The sequence below is a fragment of the Equus przewalskii genome, chromosome 16 (genome assembly GCF_037783145.1).
Source record: "Equus przewalskii isolate Varuska chromosome 16, EquPr2, whole genome shotgun sequence".
NCBI lineage: Eukaryota > Metazoa > Chordata > Mammalia > Perissodactyla > Equidae > Equus > Equus przewalskii.
The window spans coordinates 14,312,597-14,328,680 of NC_091846.1; the positions used below are offsets into that span (position 1 = coordinate 14,312,597).

A 16,084-nucleotide genomic window follows, 5' to 3' on the forward strand; every position below is an offset into this window, starting at 1 on the left:
TGTGTTGAATTCCATGATAAAAGAAAAAAAGAAATGTGCCATGAGAATGTGGAGGGCACTCATCATTGTGTAGGGAGTCTGGGAAGGATTTAGAACCCAGCCGGAGGTTAGCACGAAAGGAGGCGTTTCTTCCTACATTAGGGAGTAGTTTTCAGAATTACTACTCAATTGCTATGCCTCATAGGTTGCAGAATGGGCTGTGTATGCCCTGGGGCACTCTCCCATACAAAGTCCCTCCCTTCTTGATGAGAAATAAGACATTGATGACTTCCGAAAAGGGGGAGGACACAAAACATATGACGAGGAGCAGGTGAAGAAAATCAGTGGGTGCTCGCTACTCATTCAAACATTTTGATAATGACAAGAAATAGAAGTTAGAGGAGACACATGCTTTTTCAAGATCAGAAAGACCTGTACATCTTTAAATCAGAGGGTAAGGAATTTTTGGAAGGCAGGATTACAAGATAGCTAAAAGGAAAGTACTGGAATAAGAACCTGTAGGTCATGAAAGCATGTGATGTAGATCACAAGGAAGAAGGATTCAGTTTAGTCTTAAAAGAAATAAACGTCATGTGTGGGGAATAGACTGCCTTAATGAAAGAGTGAGATTGATCACAGCTTAATATTTATCCTGATGCCATTTGAGAGTCATTTAAAATATGTACACGTGTGTTCTCTGCCTCAGTCCAAAAAGGATCAGAGGCGGGACCCACTGAAAAGAACTGTACAGAAGATTTCTGGAAATTAAGTCAGTTTCATGACATTGTCCCGTGTATTTTTAATACTTCTCTTTGAGAAACAAAATTAAAGTCAAGCAAAGCATGTTTGTTGATTCACTCCTTCTGTGGACATTTAAAGGCTGCCTCCTAAGTGCAAGGCCCTGATCTAGAAATTTAAATGTGCTTAATTTTACCCCTGTCTCCCCACCCCACCCCATCCTCTTTCTGGAGGAGTGAAAACACAAGCTATGGCATCTATTGTTAGAGAGACGTTAGCAGTTCATGATACATTAAGCTAGGTATTCGACATTTTCTCACCAGGGCAGCTTTAACAATAAAATTACTGCTTTCTTTTTCAAATAATTCTCAAGAGTTTATTAATAATGTGAACCTCGCCAGAAATGGTCTCTTCTCCCTTTTATAATCATAAATCTTGCATTGGGGAGATGAAGTACGATTGTATGTATGTGAATACAATTTAGTTAAATAGTCACACTTTGCATGTGAGTGGACACCATGCAAATAAATGTATACATTAAAATTGGACAGCACTTAAAGAGATTTAATCATTTGTCCTATTGCCTCTGCAAATAAAAGAACCAAAACCCCATTTATGCAATTGCTAAAATATGGCAGATAATGATGCATTCCTGTTTAATATTGCTAATAAATTTGAAAATTCACGTTTTTATTGATAAACGTTTTCTTGAAATGCAGTCTAGGAGGAAACATTGTTAAATTCAAGTACTTTATAAATGAGAATTGTAGATAGTGATGCAATTAGTGACCGCACAGTGTCAAGAGCCGTCTACCACTTACCTGCACTCCAGAGCACTCAGCAGTGACTTTCATATTTCACTTTTATGTGCAACCAAATTGCTCACAACTTTAGGGGAAAAATTAACATGATAACAGAGTAATGATCGTAGTAAATATTCTGCTTCTCCTTGTTGACTTAAATTACATACTTAGAATATTTCAGAAAATATTTCCGTTAGGCTAGTTTAAATATTGAAATTTTTGGCTGTAGAATTTATGTATAGAAGAAATTTTTAAATTTCTTGTAAAGATTATCTCTTTGACACACACCCCCACCAAGAAAAGGTATTATACAGTGCTGTTTGTGGTCTAAAATTATTTTTATTCATTGGAAGCCGTAAAATCGCATTAATATTTCCATCTGCATAGGCTTTAATGAAATATGGCCTAGCTCAGCATGCCCAAAGAATTATTTCCTCTATAGCTTAGTTCTCCCTACACTTTCAGAAAATTTTTCAGAGAAATAATTCATACCTTATAAATAATATTTCATGATGCAACTTAAAATAGTACTGTTTTATGCATCTATGCATATACATACTAAAATATATTTTTGTAGTGAAAGTTTAACCATATTTAATTATTAGACAAAAGTCTTAGTGTTCTTTCCACTGTTTGCCCTCTGAATTGATTGAAATATATGATTTTCTGAATTTTATTTTGTCATTGGTGGACTTTATGTTTCAATCTTTTTTCCCATTAAGATTCCAGAAGCTTATTTCATTAGAGATCCCCATACGTTCCTTCTTACAAAGGACTTTATTAAGGTATACGTGTTGTATTTAGTATAAAAGTGTTCTTTGGTCTTTAGCTGCGTGCATGTACTCACAGGTTAACATTTGCGCATTTAACCCCAGCTTCTAAATAAGAATAGTGACTTGGTTAACGGAAGCATGTTTGGAAGGAGAAGCAAAGCTTGTCTACAAAATACTAACACTTGGATGATTCTGCACCCTGAGAGAAGAGCACCGGCGACTTTTCTGGACTTTTTTCATGGCTGACTTGGGATACACTTGCATTGTCAGAGCGTGTTGACCTCTCTCGTTGATGCGTATTGATTATGACAATCACTCTCCCTCCCCTGCAGGCCATGGAGGCGCAGATCCAGAACTTTGGACAGACGCCCTCTCAGTTGCTCATTGAGCCACATCCGCCTCGGAGCTCTGCCATGCACCTGGTAAGACGTATCAGCTTGTTGAAATGTTTTTCCTTCTTTGTACTTATGTATAGATCAAATAAAATAGTGATTTTAGCAGCATTTTTACTTGATTTCTCCTTGATTTACTGGTTAACTCTTCAGCCTAAGTATATACTGATCCCCAAGGGAGAAACAGAGAAGGGAGTGCGGTTCTTACCTTTGAGTCCTGCTTAATCTAGCTCAATTTTGGATTCACAAAAATAGCCACCCTCTCTGACTGTATATGTCTCTATATAAACTCATTCATACACATCAGGCTTACAGACACACCCAGGCACCAAAATTAGATTAATTAATTAGAGTGAAAAATACATAAACACAGTATATTGCCCAATGTAATGTTTTGGGGGCAAGGTGGAGTATAGGAGGAGTAGTTCATTTTAAGAAAAGGAAAGAAATATAAAGGAATTTCTTTCTTTCTTTTTTTTTTTTGAGTAAGATTAGCCCTGAGCTAACTGCTGCTAACAGTCCTCCTCTTTTTCTGAGGAAGACTGGCCCTGAGCTAACATCCATGCCCATCTTCCTCTACTTTATATGTGGGACACCTACCACAGCATGGCTTGCCAAGCGGTGCCATGTCCCCACCCATGATCCGAACTGGCGAACCCGGGGCCGCCGAGAAGTAGAACATGTGAACTTAACTGCTGCACCACCGGGCTGGCCCCTAAAGGAATTTCTTTATAAAGAAATATAAATTTATGGTCACTGCAGAGAGGCAGTTGAGGAGGGGGTTAAGAACAAGGACTCTAGAGCCAGACTTGGGTCCAACACCATCTCTGCCGCTAACTAGTGAACGACTTGGGCAAGGTGTCTAACTTCTGTGTTTACATTTCAGCATCTGTAACATGCGGGTAAAAATAATGTGGACCCTAAAAATGTAATGACTCAATACTCTTAGACCCGCACCTGGCATACAGTAAGTTCTCAGTAAATATTAGCTGGTGTCATCATCATCAACTACTTACATTAAAACTTTTATTCCCATTTTGCAAGAGAAAAAGTAATATTCTTTTTATTTTCATCTGAATTTTAAAAATCCGTTTTCATAACAAAGCAGTCCTATTCCAGTTTATTAGCAAATAATAAACATTTCCCTCTTTATCTAATTTGAGGAAGGTAAAAATTTTTCTGAGAGACTACTTTAGAATTTATTTTTTAAACTGTGATTTTTTACTAATTTTTTACTCAAGTAAAAAATACTTGAAGATGAAAATGTGTTTGCAAAATGAATTACAGTTCATTAATTTTTCTAGACAGTGTTCAAGGCAGCAAATACCTACTAGTGGAGTGAAGAGCCCCAGCATACGGTCCATAATATATGTGTAAACAAACACAGTTTATACGCCATAATTTTGTGATAGAAATATTGTTCGCATCTTTCATTTATTCTATCAGTTACTTAACAGATTTGTATTGAGCCCCTTTTGTGTGCCAGGCATGATGCTAAGTGCTGGCAACACAGTGACAAATACATCCTCTGTGCCTTCAAGGAATCAGTAGTCAAACTCCTAATGAAACATGTAAATAACTGTGTATATTTGAAAACATTTTTTTCTCTCTAAGAGAGCTCCACCAAACAACTTCAGCCCCATTGGTTAATCACTAATGAACTCCTCTGACTGAAATGGGTCCTTGTGTGTGACAAAGTGAAAAGGTTTGCACCAAGCACGCTGTTCCCATATAGACACCAAGTCACAGCGTAGACGTGGAGATGTGGCTCAGAGCCCCAAGCCTTGAGATGAAACATTTTTAATAGACTGTCCAAGAGAATCTCTCTAACACTTTATTTTATGAAATGCTTCGGCAGAAGAGTTTTATTCCCGTGTTAATTTCCTCTGTTTAATAATAATAATAAAAATATTTATCCTGGAGAAATGCCCAGTCGGAATTCATTACTTTCCTAAGGGAAATTCTTAGAGACTAAATTGGCATGGAACTGTTTATAAAGAAAATCAAAGCTTTCTAAGTTCGTGTAACAGAGATTCATAAATGCAGCAAACCATTGCAAAACATGTATGAAGCTATCAAATGGTTATTTCCAGCATCCCAATTTTGTGTCTTTTATTTAGTAGTATTTATAGTGTTTTATGTTACTTAATACTGGCACTTGTAGTATCTACTTTCTATCAGGTCATATGCTGGATGTTTGCGAAACAAAGATTTAAAAAAGAAGAGAAGGGTTAGCTTCAGAAAGCTCACAGTCTGGAAGAGGGGAGGAGGCACAAGCCATCCACAGTCAGTAGTGCTACAGCAGAAATGTGTGAAAGCTCGGACAAGGGGGCCTAGCATATTTTAATTATTTAGACTGTAGCCATGACCCCAGATCAACCAGGTAAAAAATTAAAGTATCAGTCAATTCACTTTATATTTCCTGGAAACAATGTCAGCAACTGACTTGACTAATTTTTCCACCAAATGATGTTTTAACTGCACTGAATAACTAGACTACATCATGTGGGCATGTCTGTAAGCTAACTTCTCACATTGCAGTCTGGTGATAATTAACTTGAGGCTGGTCTTTAGTAATTCGGTGTCCTCTATCAGTGACCACACAGAGGCCCTGCTCTTTGCTCTGTGCCGTCCTCACAGTGTGAAAGTTCAGACTGCTGTGTGCTCTGTATACGCTCGTGCTAGCCTCCTCTGTTTTAACCTCACTCTCCCCAGAGCTCTCACTAACTGTGTTATTCCTTCTGTTTTCTTCTGCTCTCTTCCTTTTCTATTCAACAGTGTTTCCTTCCACAGAGTCCACTCATGTTTAAAGATCAGATGCAACAGGATGTGATCATGGTGCTGAAGTTTCCATCAAATTCTCCAGTAACCCATGTGGCAGCCAACACGCTGCCCCACCTGACCATCCCCGCTGTGGTGACCGTGACCTGCAGCAGGCTGTTTGCAGTGAATCGATGGCACAACACAGTAGGTATGTGTGCCTAAGCAAGTCACTTACTAAAGGGTTCTTAAAAGCTGCCATTAAGCAAAGGTAAGCTAGGAAGTTAAGGGGGCTAGCTAGGATGCCAAATTATCTACAAAAAGCAGCAAAGTGAAAAATTGCCAAACTTAACTAAATGATTCTTTTCTGTCTTATTCACTGCTGCTGTATTTTAGTGCCTTGCAGAACGCTTGGCTAATGGTTAAATACTCAATGAATATTTGATAAATTGAAGCAGTTCTACAAATAATTCAGGTCCTCCCACTCTACCACTGCCCCCCAGAAAAACAATAACATAGTTTTATCCCATGTTAAACAAAAGTGAGTTTGAATCTGGATTTTCTGGATGATGGTTTCAAATCTTCTTTCTTCTACTTCGTTAATTTATTTAGCAAATATTTGAACGGCCGCTATGTGTCAGGTAGTCCTGAGCACTGGGAGTAGAGCAGTGAACAGGACAAACACCGTCTCTCTTCTTGTGGAGCTTAGAGTCTTTGAGAAAAGACAACATCTGAATTGTTCAGTGACTTCACATGCCTTTTCTCCAGACTCATTCCTGAAAGTTCCCACCAGTACATCTTGAAGTGATAAAATTCTGTTGTAAAAATTATACATATTGATACTTATTTAACCAAGACAGAAGTGGATGTGACCAAATGATTTAGTTGGCCCAGTTTGCTGTTTGAAATCTCCTTGGAAGACCGTAGGACTCCTACTGTCTCCAGAACTGAATGGATGAGCCATGGTGAATTAACCTGAATCTTTCTATTCTACTGACTTCTGCATTGCTCTGAAAAACAGTGGTTTATATCATAGCTTAATCTCCTAAGAGTTTCCAAATGCACCTATTTTACGGTTATTGGTGAAATTATCAACATGAGGTAGAACTACTTCCATTCAATCAGAATTATGCAGCACATATCTTAAAAATATAAATGACTTTATTAATCACAGGAGTCTTAGCCTCTAGAAATGTTTACCTTGAGAGAAAACTGTAAAAGAATTAAATTTTTCTTTAGAATTGTTAAGTATGTTACATAATCACTTGTAAAAAGTTATGACTAATGAACTCAATCAAGCCCTAAATATTAAGCCTCTGAAAGTAGCTTTTACTGAGGTTAAGATTTTAGGTGTGGTTCAATTTGACTTGACTTGTCATGTATTGAAAGAAGGCCTCCTAGGATGGGAGCCCCATCTTCCCCTCTGCCCTGGCCCAGGGCAGCCTGTACTCACCTCCCTCCCTGCTCGCAGGCATGGCCTTTTCTTAGATTTCAGGATCATTGGTTGCCCGGCAACCTTAGCTCTCAGATGCTTCAAGAAATGTTACGATCTTCTATTTTATCCAGCTGTTTCTTATGTGAGGTTAACAACATTCTTTCCATCTCTCTGCATCTTAAGCGGATACTGGCAGTCCCTGTTGTGATTTTTTTAAGACTATCTACAGGGACGTGTAGTGTGATTTAATCATTCTTAGAATAATTTACCAAATAATTTTTAAGCAAATATATATTTTGTATAATCATCATAGAACACTGCTTATTAGGAAATTCCTCCTTTCTGAGAATTTTATGGTATTTTCTCTTATTTAATCTTTAGGCCTCAGAGGAGCTCCAGGGTACTCCTTGGATCAAGCCCATCATCTTCCAATTGAAATGGATCCACTAATTGGTATGTTCACAACAGAAAGACATTTTCGTAAGTGGCTGACTATGCACAGATTCCTATTTGATTATTTATCATAAATGTTAGTTGAATAATATTTTTTCTTCCACAAAATTAATGTGCAGATAACATCAGATTACCATCAAGGAGCTGTGCAAATCATAATATGCCATCTAAGAATTTTTTGGTATTAAAGCAATTATTTGTGGCATTTTCTTGATATTTCAGAAGGCCTTTACTTGATTCTAAACATGGCAAATAATTCCAAACTGCCCTTTATTTCAGCCTAAACTATTCTTTAACAATTTTATATTATTTAAAATATATGACTCAAAGAGATTATTAAAGAAAACTAATACTGAAGAACATCTTTTCTAGAAATCTCCATTCGGTGGGGCTAAAACATTTTTTAAAGTAAAGATTTCTTATGAATTGCAAACTCATCAACTGTAACTCTTTGCAGTAGATATTAAAAATATTTTTAAATAATCACATATACATTTATTAACTGTATGATCCAGAACAAGCCCATTATCTTTCTAGGCCTCAGTTTCATAACTGTGAGATGGTTTATAATAATGTTTGTTCTGCCTATCTCATGGGATCATATAGAGAACTAAATTAGAAAAAAAATTGAAAATGGTATGAAAAATTATTAAGCCATATACAAGTTATGGCTTTTTTTTAAGGTTAATTTGCTCTTCATCTTTGGACCCAGAAATAAGATGAGAGGGAGCCATTTCAGTTAGTTACTTATCCCTGTACATAAAATAGCATTTTCCTGTCTTTGGGAGGAGATAAGGTTTAGGACCAGGAATATTTTTCGAGTCTAGCCTGGCTATTCCTCTGACATCGACAGTGTCACATACAGCCAGAGAATAACCATGGAAAAGTTAATAGCAGTATTCTAATTAATCAAGGACAAATTGCATAGTTTTTAAGTGACTCAGGACCTTTGATTTCTTTTCCTTTGCTACCGTTTGTTGTGTAATTTTTTTATTGTTTATGTTCTCTAGTAATTATTATTAATAGTGATGGTAGGCGTCCACAAAGAATAGCACTTCGATTTAATTGGTTAGAGAGTGATGGTGTGATGTACATCTGCATTTTCTGTTTCAGAATTCAGCCCAGGGACTCAGTCTGAAAGGACGGCGTCGAGTAAGGGACAGGCTGGCCTGCAGACAGGCACTAGGGAAATCACTGTCTCTGAGTCCTGACTTTATTCAGATGCAATCCCAGAGCTCTCCACTGATTCTTTGCCTGTCTCTTTCCTTCCCGATTCCTCTGCCCTCTTTTTAATTCTTCTCCTCCCCTGCCAACCCATTCTGGAGGGCCTTCTGTTTGTTGACAGTCCAGGTCTTTAAAGCTGCTGACCTAAAGCCGCCTGTGGGGCTGCCGCATAACAACATCCCTTGCTCAAATCTCTGCCCTCTTCTCTTCACATGAATTGTAAATGCCATCAGAAAATGACAGATTGGGGCGAATATTGACTTTTTTCCTTATATAAAATACTCCATACAATATTTATTCCTCATTATTATTGAACTTGTTGGACACTAATGAACTTGTCCGTAGTGAACATCTATAAAATCAAATGCATTTAAATATTTTCATTGTTTTAAATTCATTATGTTGAATTTCTCGTATTGTGTTTATTTTTTGGTGGAGGAAGAACTTAAATTTATGAAAAATTTTAATGTAACATAGCTCATAAATAATCACTGCTGCTAAAAAAGTTTATATTCCTCATGAGGAAGTGTTAAAATCATAATAATCTTATAGCCTCAAAAACCCATTTCTAGATAAAGGAAGCATAAAAGTGTTCCTTCTACAGTGCTTGGTGAAACTCTTGTGGAATCTTTCTTTAAGTTCTTTTTTCTGTTTGTGTTTAGCCAATAACTCTGGTGTGAACAAACGGCAGATTACAGACCTCGTGGACCAGAGCATACAGATCAACGCGCATTGTTTTGTGGTCACAGCAGATAATCGCTATATTCTCATCTGTGGATTCTGGGATAAGAGCTTCAGAGTTTATTCTACAGAAACAGGTAACTTAACTATGAAATGCCTTATGCTCTTCAAAATCCCTATTCTGACACCTAAAGCTTAATGTGAAATCATACTTAATAATATAGGCGTTTTCATCTTGAAATCCAAGATTCAAATTAAATGTTCACATTGTAAGTAAATAACTAATTATAATTCCATCCATTCTGAGCTTTAACATGAGCCCTGAGTTCATAGGACAAATGGGACTATCATCTCCTTCCCCCAAATCAAATCCAGCAGCAGACGTTAAAACTCCTCTTAGTCTGGCCCAAACCCTGAAGAAAAGAATCATGATTGTGTTATTTTATAAGTCCTGTCCTTAACAATCCCAAATGACATTCTTGTATCATTTTTCAGAAGCAATTCAGGAAAATAAATCTGTAGCTGGATTTGAATTACTTTATAAATTTGTAGGTCTGTAGATTCACTTTTCACAAATGTAGTAAAATAAAGTTAAGCTTATTACTGTTTGAAGAGAAATAGCAAATGAATTAAACCTGCTGTTTCTGTATTTCAGGGAAATTAACTCAGATTGTATTTGGCCACTGGGATGTGGTCACGTGCTTGGCCAGGTCTGAGTCATACATCGGTGGGGACTGCTACATCGTGTCTGGGTCTCGAGATGCTACCCTGCTTCTCTGGTACTGGAGTGGGCGACACCATATCATAGGAGACAACCCGAATAGCAGTAAGTATTTGTCTAGGATTGTCCTATCAGACTATGAATTCATTTAAATGTATTCTGCCTTTTTAATTTTCCTAATAGTTTTTCCTGGGGTTATAAGTATTTTAAAATATGAAAGCTTAAGTGGCAAAAATCTTTGTTGGAATGCGGCTATGTTCAAAGTGTGAAAAAGAGCACCTGTATAGCCTCTAGCCTGGGGCGACGCCCAGGGCCTCACACTGACTGTCTGCTCAGCAGCCCTTCCCCAGTGTCCACATGGCGCATCCTTCAGAAGTTCCCTCCAGTGTCACCTGGTCCATTAAATCTCATATGATTTCTCTCCGCTGAATACATTCTCTCCCTTCTCTGAATTTCCATGGGGTTTTATTTGTGCCTCAGTGAGGGCACGTACTACTTTCTACCATGTAGTCTAGTAAATGTCTCTGTTTATTCACTTAACAATGATTGGGTGCTCCCTTCAGATTAGCCACTGGAGAGACAAAACCTGAATAAGACGGTTTCTTTGCTTGGGATGATTCCCAAGTGTTTTTTATTCAACAGTGTTCCCTACGATGTCCTGTGGGGAAGAAATGAGGGAACTCCAGAGTAAAATAATTTTAGAAAATGCTGCATATACTTTTACTCTGCATGTAAGCTCTTACACAAATAAATCTCTTGACGTTTCTTTCACCCACAGTTTCTCAAACGTATTTTTCCATGGAACATTTTGTTCGTGGAAGAGCAGTGATTGTTCTTAGAACTGTTGTTCTGAGGAAACACTGAAGTGGATTGTGAGTCTCTTCCTTTCCACCTTCAGTCTCTGGTTCCTGGCATAGTGACACTCATAATAGGTTTTCAGTAAATATTGTTAAATGACAGAAGAACTAGATAAGAGATTCCTAGAAATAATTACTGTTTTTAGTTACCAAGTTTTCAATAGTTCAAATGCAAGTATTTCCTGTAAAATAGAGAATGGTTACTGTAAAGTGTTGATAATGGCAAGTACCTAAACCAAGGTTATTCTAATTGTAATTCACACGTTGATCACAGCTTAAACAGTACTCCAAAATATACTGAAACATGAGTTTGGGGAATATTTATGACAAAACAGAGAATCTCCCAGCATTGCTGTGTATCTGCCACTGAAATATTGTAAGAGTAGATGAGGAATATACAGGATACCATGTTACAACTGCATAGCTGGAGGCCACGTTCCCTGGTCCCCTCCAGCCTGTGAGATGGCTGGGGATGGAAACCAAATTGTACATCTACCCTTCAAGTCCCACTCACCGCCCCCCCCCCAACTCTTAGGTGTTTTGACAGGAATACTGCAAAAAAAGAATGAGTTTCAATGGGGAGGAGCAAAGGCCTCATCATAGTACAGAAGAGAATTTAGAAATAAATATATACATATACGTATATTTAAGAAGATAGTGGGAGATTGAACTAGATGACCAAATGTTATATGGGGTTTTATTCTTGTTGCCCATAGCTAGAGTTGAAGAATAGTGGATGAAAAAACTGAAAGTGTATTGTGAAGTAATGTCTCTTAGCGTAGATACTGAATAAGAGAAAATGTGTGTATTATACATTTCAGCCTCTGCTCTAAGTTGTGAACTCAGATGTGGTATTGATTTGAGGGAAAATAATTCAGCGTTGCTTGATTTTTAACCAGTTGAAATAATTAGCTCCCTATTCTACATTAACGAACATCATACTTTAAATACCAATAAGTTAACCTTATTACTCTTTTTTAAACCATATCCTTAAAAAAAGAAACTTCATTTTTAGCAGAATTCTGTGTGTGTGTGTGTGTGTGTATGTGTGTTTATAAGACATTTGATCTACCAATGAGGGCTTTATTATTCTCAATCATGATACATTATCACATATATTTCATCTAAATGTATTTTTACGTGTTTCCAAATTTTCTTTATTTCCATAGTAGTGTAGCATTCATTAGAAAAGTTGAATTAACCAGCAGGTCTGTGTGGTATCTTCCATATATATTGACAAAAATTTAGACGTTATTAGAAAAATTTTTAAAAGAAACAGAATTGTACTTCAAATCCAATTAACATCTTCAATGTGAAGCTCAGAAATGATGAAAATGATATTTCCAAAAAGAAAATTCATTTCCTAAAAACTGCTGTCTGGTAGCAGAGATATTTTTATATAATGTACTGCTATGAAGTAAGGAATTTTAAAGAAAAATGTTAAATTATAGTAATCTGTTAGCTACTTTATTTTCTAATGATCTTTTAAACCAAAAGATGGTTAACAATTGTAGCTTTAGTCCATCAGTTAGCAAGAAAATTAATGTAGTAATATTGAGAGTGTTTGAAGTTCCTACAACAGGAGCTATGTAAATAGAGATGTTTATATTAATCCTTAAGAACAAAATTGTGAATGTTGTGTTTGTTAAAATGCAGCATTTCATTTAAGCTTTAAATAAAGACAGATTATCCTTGAGAAATTCCTGCAAAATGTTATCAGTACATATTTTTCAATACTGCCTTCATTTATAAGAATTTATTTTTTGGTCAAAAACTGTTGTCACCATTATGAAACTAAACTACTTCCCATAAAGCCCACACTGTCAAGACTTTATTGGACATTTAATGTGGACATACATAGAATGGCTTCATTTCATCCATTAGCCTTAATATAAAGAAAAAAAATGCTCTTCCAGAACAAACAGAATGAGCACCTAAAGTGTTGGTCAAGGAACAAGCATGTACTGAACAGCTGCTGTGTGCTGGTACTGCCTTAGCAGCTAGGAATGTTGCAGTCATAGTCTCTGACATGTGGAGTTTACAAGAGTCTACACTGTACTCATCAGAGAACTGCTTTTCCTGCTTCGATGCATTGAGTCTATTAAGTATTTATTACATGAATCATGAGTTGCTATCCAATAATATTTGGTATCATGAGTACTTTAGGATCTACAAAATGCTCACTTAGCTTTATATCTGGGGTACAAATTGATTATGTAAAAACTCGTTTCAGCTTTTTGCTTATGGATAATCACAATAGTAAAAAAAAAAATTAGTCATAGTATTTGATTGACTCAACTGATTTAGGACTCACCTAATCTGTTAAAATGGCAAACCTAGTAGCACGTATATGCATGACTAGAGAGACCATATATATTGGTCAGTTCACTTCTTGTAAAGGCAGCCACAGCACACACTCAACTGGCTGTCACAGCAGGGATCAGCCATGGGTGTTGACATAGACATAGTCGTTGCCATCAGAAAACTCACAGTATGAAAGAAAAAGATTTTTTTTTTCTATTCCAGTTTAGTCTATTCTAGCTACCAATTCACAGGTCAGAGAATCAGGCTATGTGTGTTTTCTATCTCAAATGCATTGCTACTGAAGACCAAAAAGCTAGTTATGTCTAAATTCATATTAAAGTGTGTGACACAATGCCCTTAGGTTTTGAGGGTTGTATATATTGACCTAGACTTGAAGGGGGAAGTCCTAGCCTGAAACATATCATCCCAGTAGCTGTTAGAATTCAGAGATTGGTTTGAGTATGGACATTGAACTGCTTTGTATGTCAGAGGCTGAATCACATTTATTCAGTACAACATCATAAAATGATAGGATTCATTTACTCACCCTACGTGCACATGTCTGAAACTTTCTCAAGATAAATTCAGGTGGCTTTAATTGTATTTATGCTTCTTCTGCATTGTCACTATTCTTCTCTAATGGATAGCTCTATTACTGCCACAGAGAAAAATAGGTAATATTTGTGGATTTTGTTAGGTAGGTATAGAAAGTGTTTATGGTTCCATTGTGTCAAATATATTGCTGTGAATAATTTAGACATTTCAGAAATAATAGTCTTTTTCTAATTATTTTTATAGCTTTAATAAATTTGCCACAAAGACAATGAAAATTTGTAGACAAGAGAGTCTCAGACCATAAAAGAAACAAGCAAGGCTACCTAGCATAGGTTACAGGTGAATTACAGTTATTTTCTTAATGTATTTTAGAATACTAATATTCATTGTTACTCTCTCAAACTTATGACTTTGAACATAGAAAATGTTCTTGGAGATTTAAATAGGTCCCTGACTAGATAACAGAAGTGCAGAGATGTGAGGGACATATGCTTTCATCTGAAACAGACTTTTACACAAATTCTGAAACTAATTTGGAAGTGATAAAAATTAATTTGCGCACTTTAATTGGAAGCAGCCTACTGCATGAAAGAAAGGAGAGCAGAGCAGGCAATTTGTGCTCCGAGCTGATTGAATTCTTTGTCAGGTAGGTATCTTGGACTTGGCCGCCTATCCTCCTGAGCCCCTCTTTGCAATATATTACAACCCATCTCTGACTGGTGTTCTTTGAAAGGATCAATGCTATTCCTGCTGAATCCCTGGAGCCCAGAGTTTCATTGATCTTGGGACTTGACATTTCTCATTACGTGCTGTAGCTTCCAACAAGATAGTCACAAGAGGGGCAAGTCAACATTGTTGTCTCTTCAACAGACACTTAAAATACATTGGGACCCAGCTCAAAATCCAGTCTGCTTTTAAAGGTGTAGTTTTCACGTTTATACCAGATATGAGGTGCTTTATAGAGAGCTTGTTGATGCATGCATATGGAATTTTAAAAGTCATAGCAATAGGCAAATTTGAAAGAGAGTTTACTGTTCTTTCCAAATCAAATCTACAAATATTCATTGAGTAATATGTATAAGACCTTGTTATCGTGATTCTTCTATTTTACTTTTTAAAAACAGTCTTTTAGCTCATGTATAAGCATTATGCAGACTATGAAATGAGAAGCCCATTGGAAAGGAGACTCCAGCTGTGCACACATCCCTTCCCTGGGCTCCCATTGTGTAAGCTTCAGCTCTGGACACTGACCCTCCTGCCAGCCACAACCTGTCACCAAACATCTGCCAAATTACATCCCTCTCTTTGTTTGTACTCAGCCTTCTTTTAAAATGACTGTCCTGGTGCCCAGCTCCACAACCACCACGAACCAATGGTATTATAAGAGATGAAAGCATTGGCAAAGAATAACCCAGAGATTATATATATGTGTGTGTGTGTGTGTGTGTGTGTGTGTTATAAATATATTAGATGAATTTGTCTCACTTCTCAGAGCAAGGAATCTTAACTAGGGTACTGAATATTAAACACCTTCTCATTAAGTATCAGAGGAAGCATGGTTACATGTGTAACAATTCTTAGCCCACAGAACTTTCTGAGGGCCAGATGATAATGTCTGTAATGTAACATCCCCAGCACAGCGCCCCTTCAGGGATAGACCTCTCAGCCATCCCATCCCCTCAGCCTAACATCAGGAGACGTCATAGGGTTCGTGACTAAGAAGGGGGCTGCTTGCCACTCAGTCTCTGCCTTTCTTTACCTTTATGCAACTGAGGCTGCAAGGGTCTCAGCCTGGGTCAGAAACAATATTTAAAAACCAGAGGAAGGACTAACACGTTCTCATGATTGGAGAGTTTCAGATCACAGACCAGGGGATCTCTGGGCGTTATGCCAAACGCTGCTTCCTTGGGAAAGGTAGACGGATTATACTATTGATTGTTTTGGGAAGATGACGGTAGGAGAGTAAGGTACTGTGAACTAGATCCAGGTTGAGGACTTCAAGGGAAGAGATTTTCCCTGTGACAGCAGTGCTCAGGGGACAGTGTGGTCAGTGTCATCTCTGAAGAAAAAGAAAAACTTAGAGTGAATGAATAAATAGGTTTATATATGTGTGTATATATATACATATATAAAATAGAAGAGATATATGTCTTTTCAGTTTTTCATTGGGTACTCTCTGAGCGTATACTAAAATGAAACCACATCATGGGACATTTTCCACCCCATGGAATGTTTTTATGTGAGTTACCTTGTGACCTGTGAAAAATGTGGGCCCAGACATATTTGGTACTTGGCCAGACCTCTGCTCCAGCTCTGTAAGTGGCTGAGGACACTGTCTTGATAAGGGACTCCTCACTGACACGGTTCTTCTAAGCTATCCCAGCAAATATCTAATGTAATTTTTTAAGA

The 16,084-nt window shown here is 37.2% G+C and overlaps 1 protein-coding gene across 13 annotated transcripts in view; it reads left to right on the forward strand.

The window, feature by feature from the left end:
• Positions 1–16,084, forward strand: part of NBEA (neurobeachin) — a 671,041-nt gene that overhangs the window by 643,389 nt on the left and 11,568 nt on the right. For 6 of the 13 annotated variants that reach the window (XM_070578754.1, XM_070578745.1, XM_070578749.1 and 3 more), the window contains 6 exons: positions 2,243–2,305; positions 2,626–2,715; positions 5,464–5,656; positions 7,262–7,333; positions 9,220–9,375; positions 9,894–10,064. In XM_070578754.1, coding sequence (XP_070434855.1) covers positions 2,243–2,305; positions 2,626–2,715; positions 5,464–5,656; positions 7,262–7,333; positions 9,220–9,375; positions 9,894–10,064 — 745 coding nt within the window. The remainder of the gene's footprint in view (positions 1–2,242; positions 2,306–2,625; positions 2,716–5,463; positions 5,657–7,261; positions 7,334–9,219; positions 9,376–9,893; positions 10,065–16,084) is intronic. The other 7 variants (XM_070578746.1, XM_070578748.1, XM_070578752.1 and 4 more) reach the window with 3 other exon arrangements.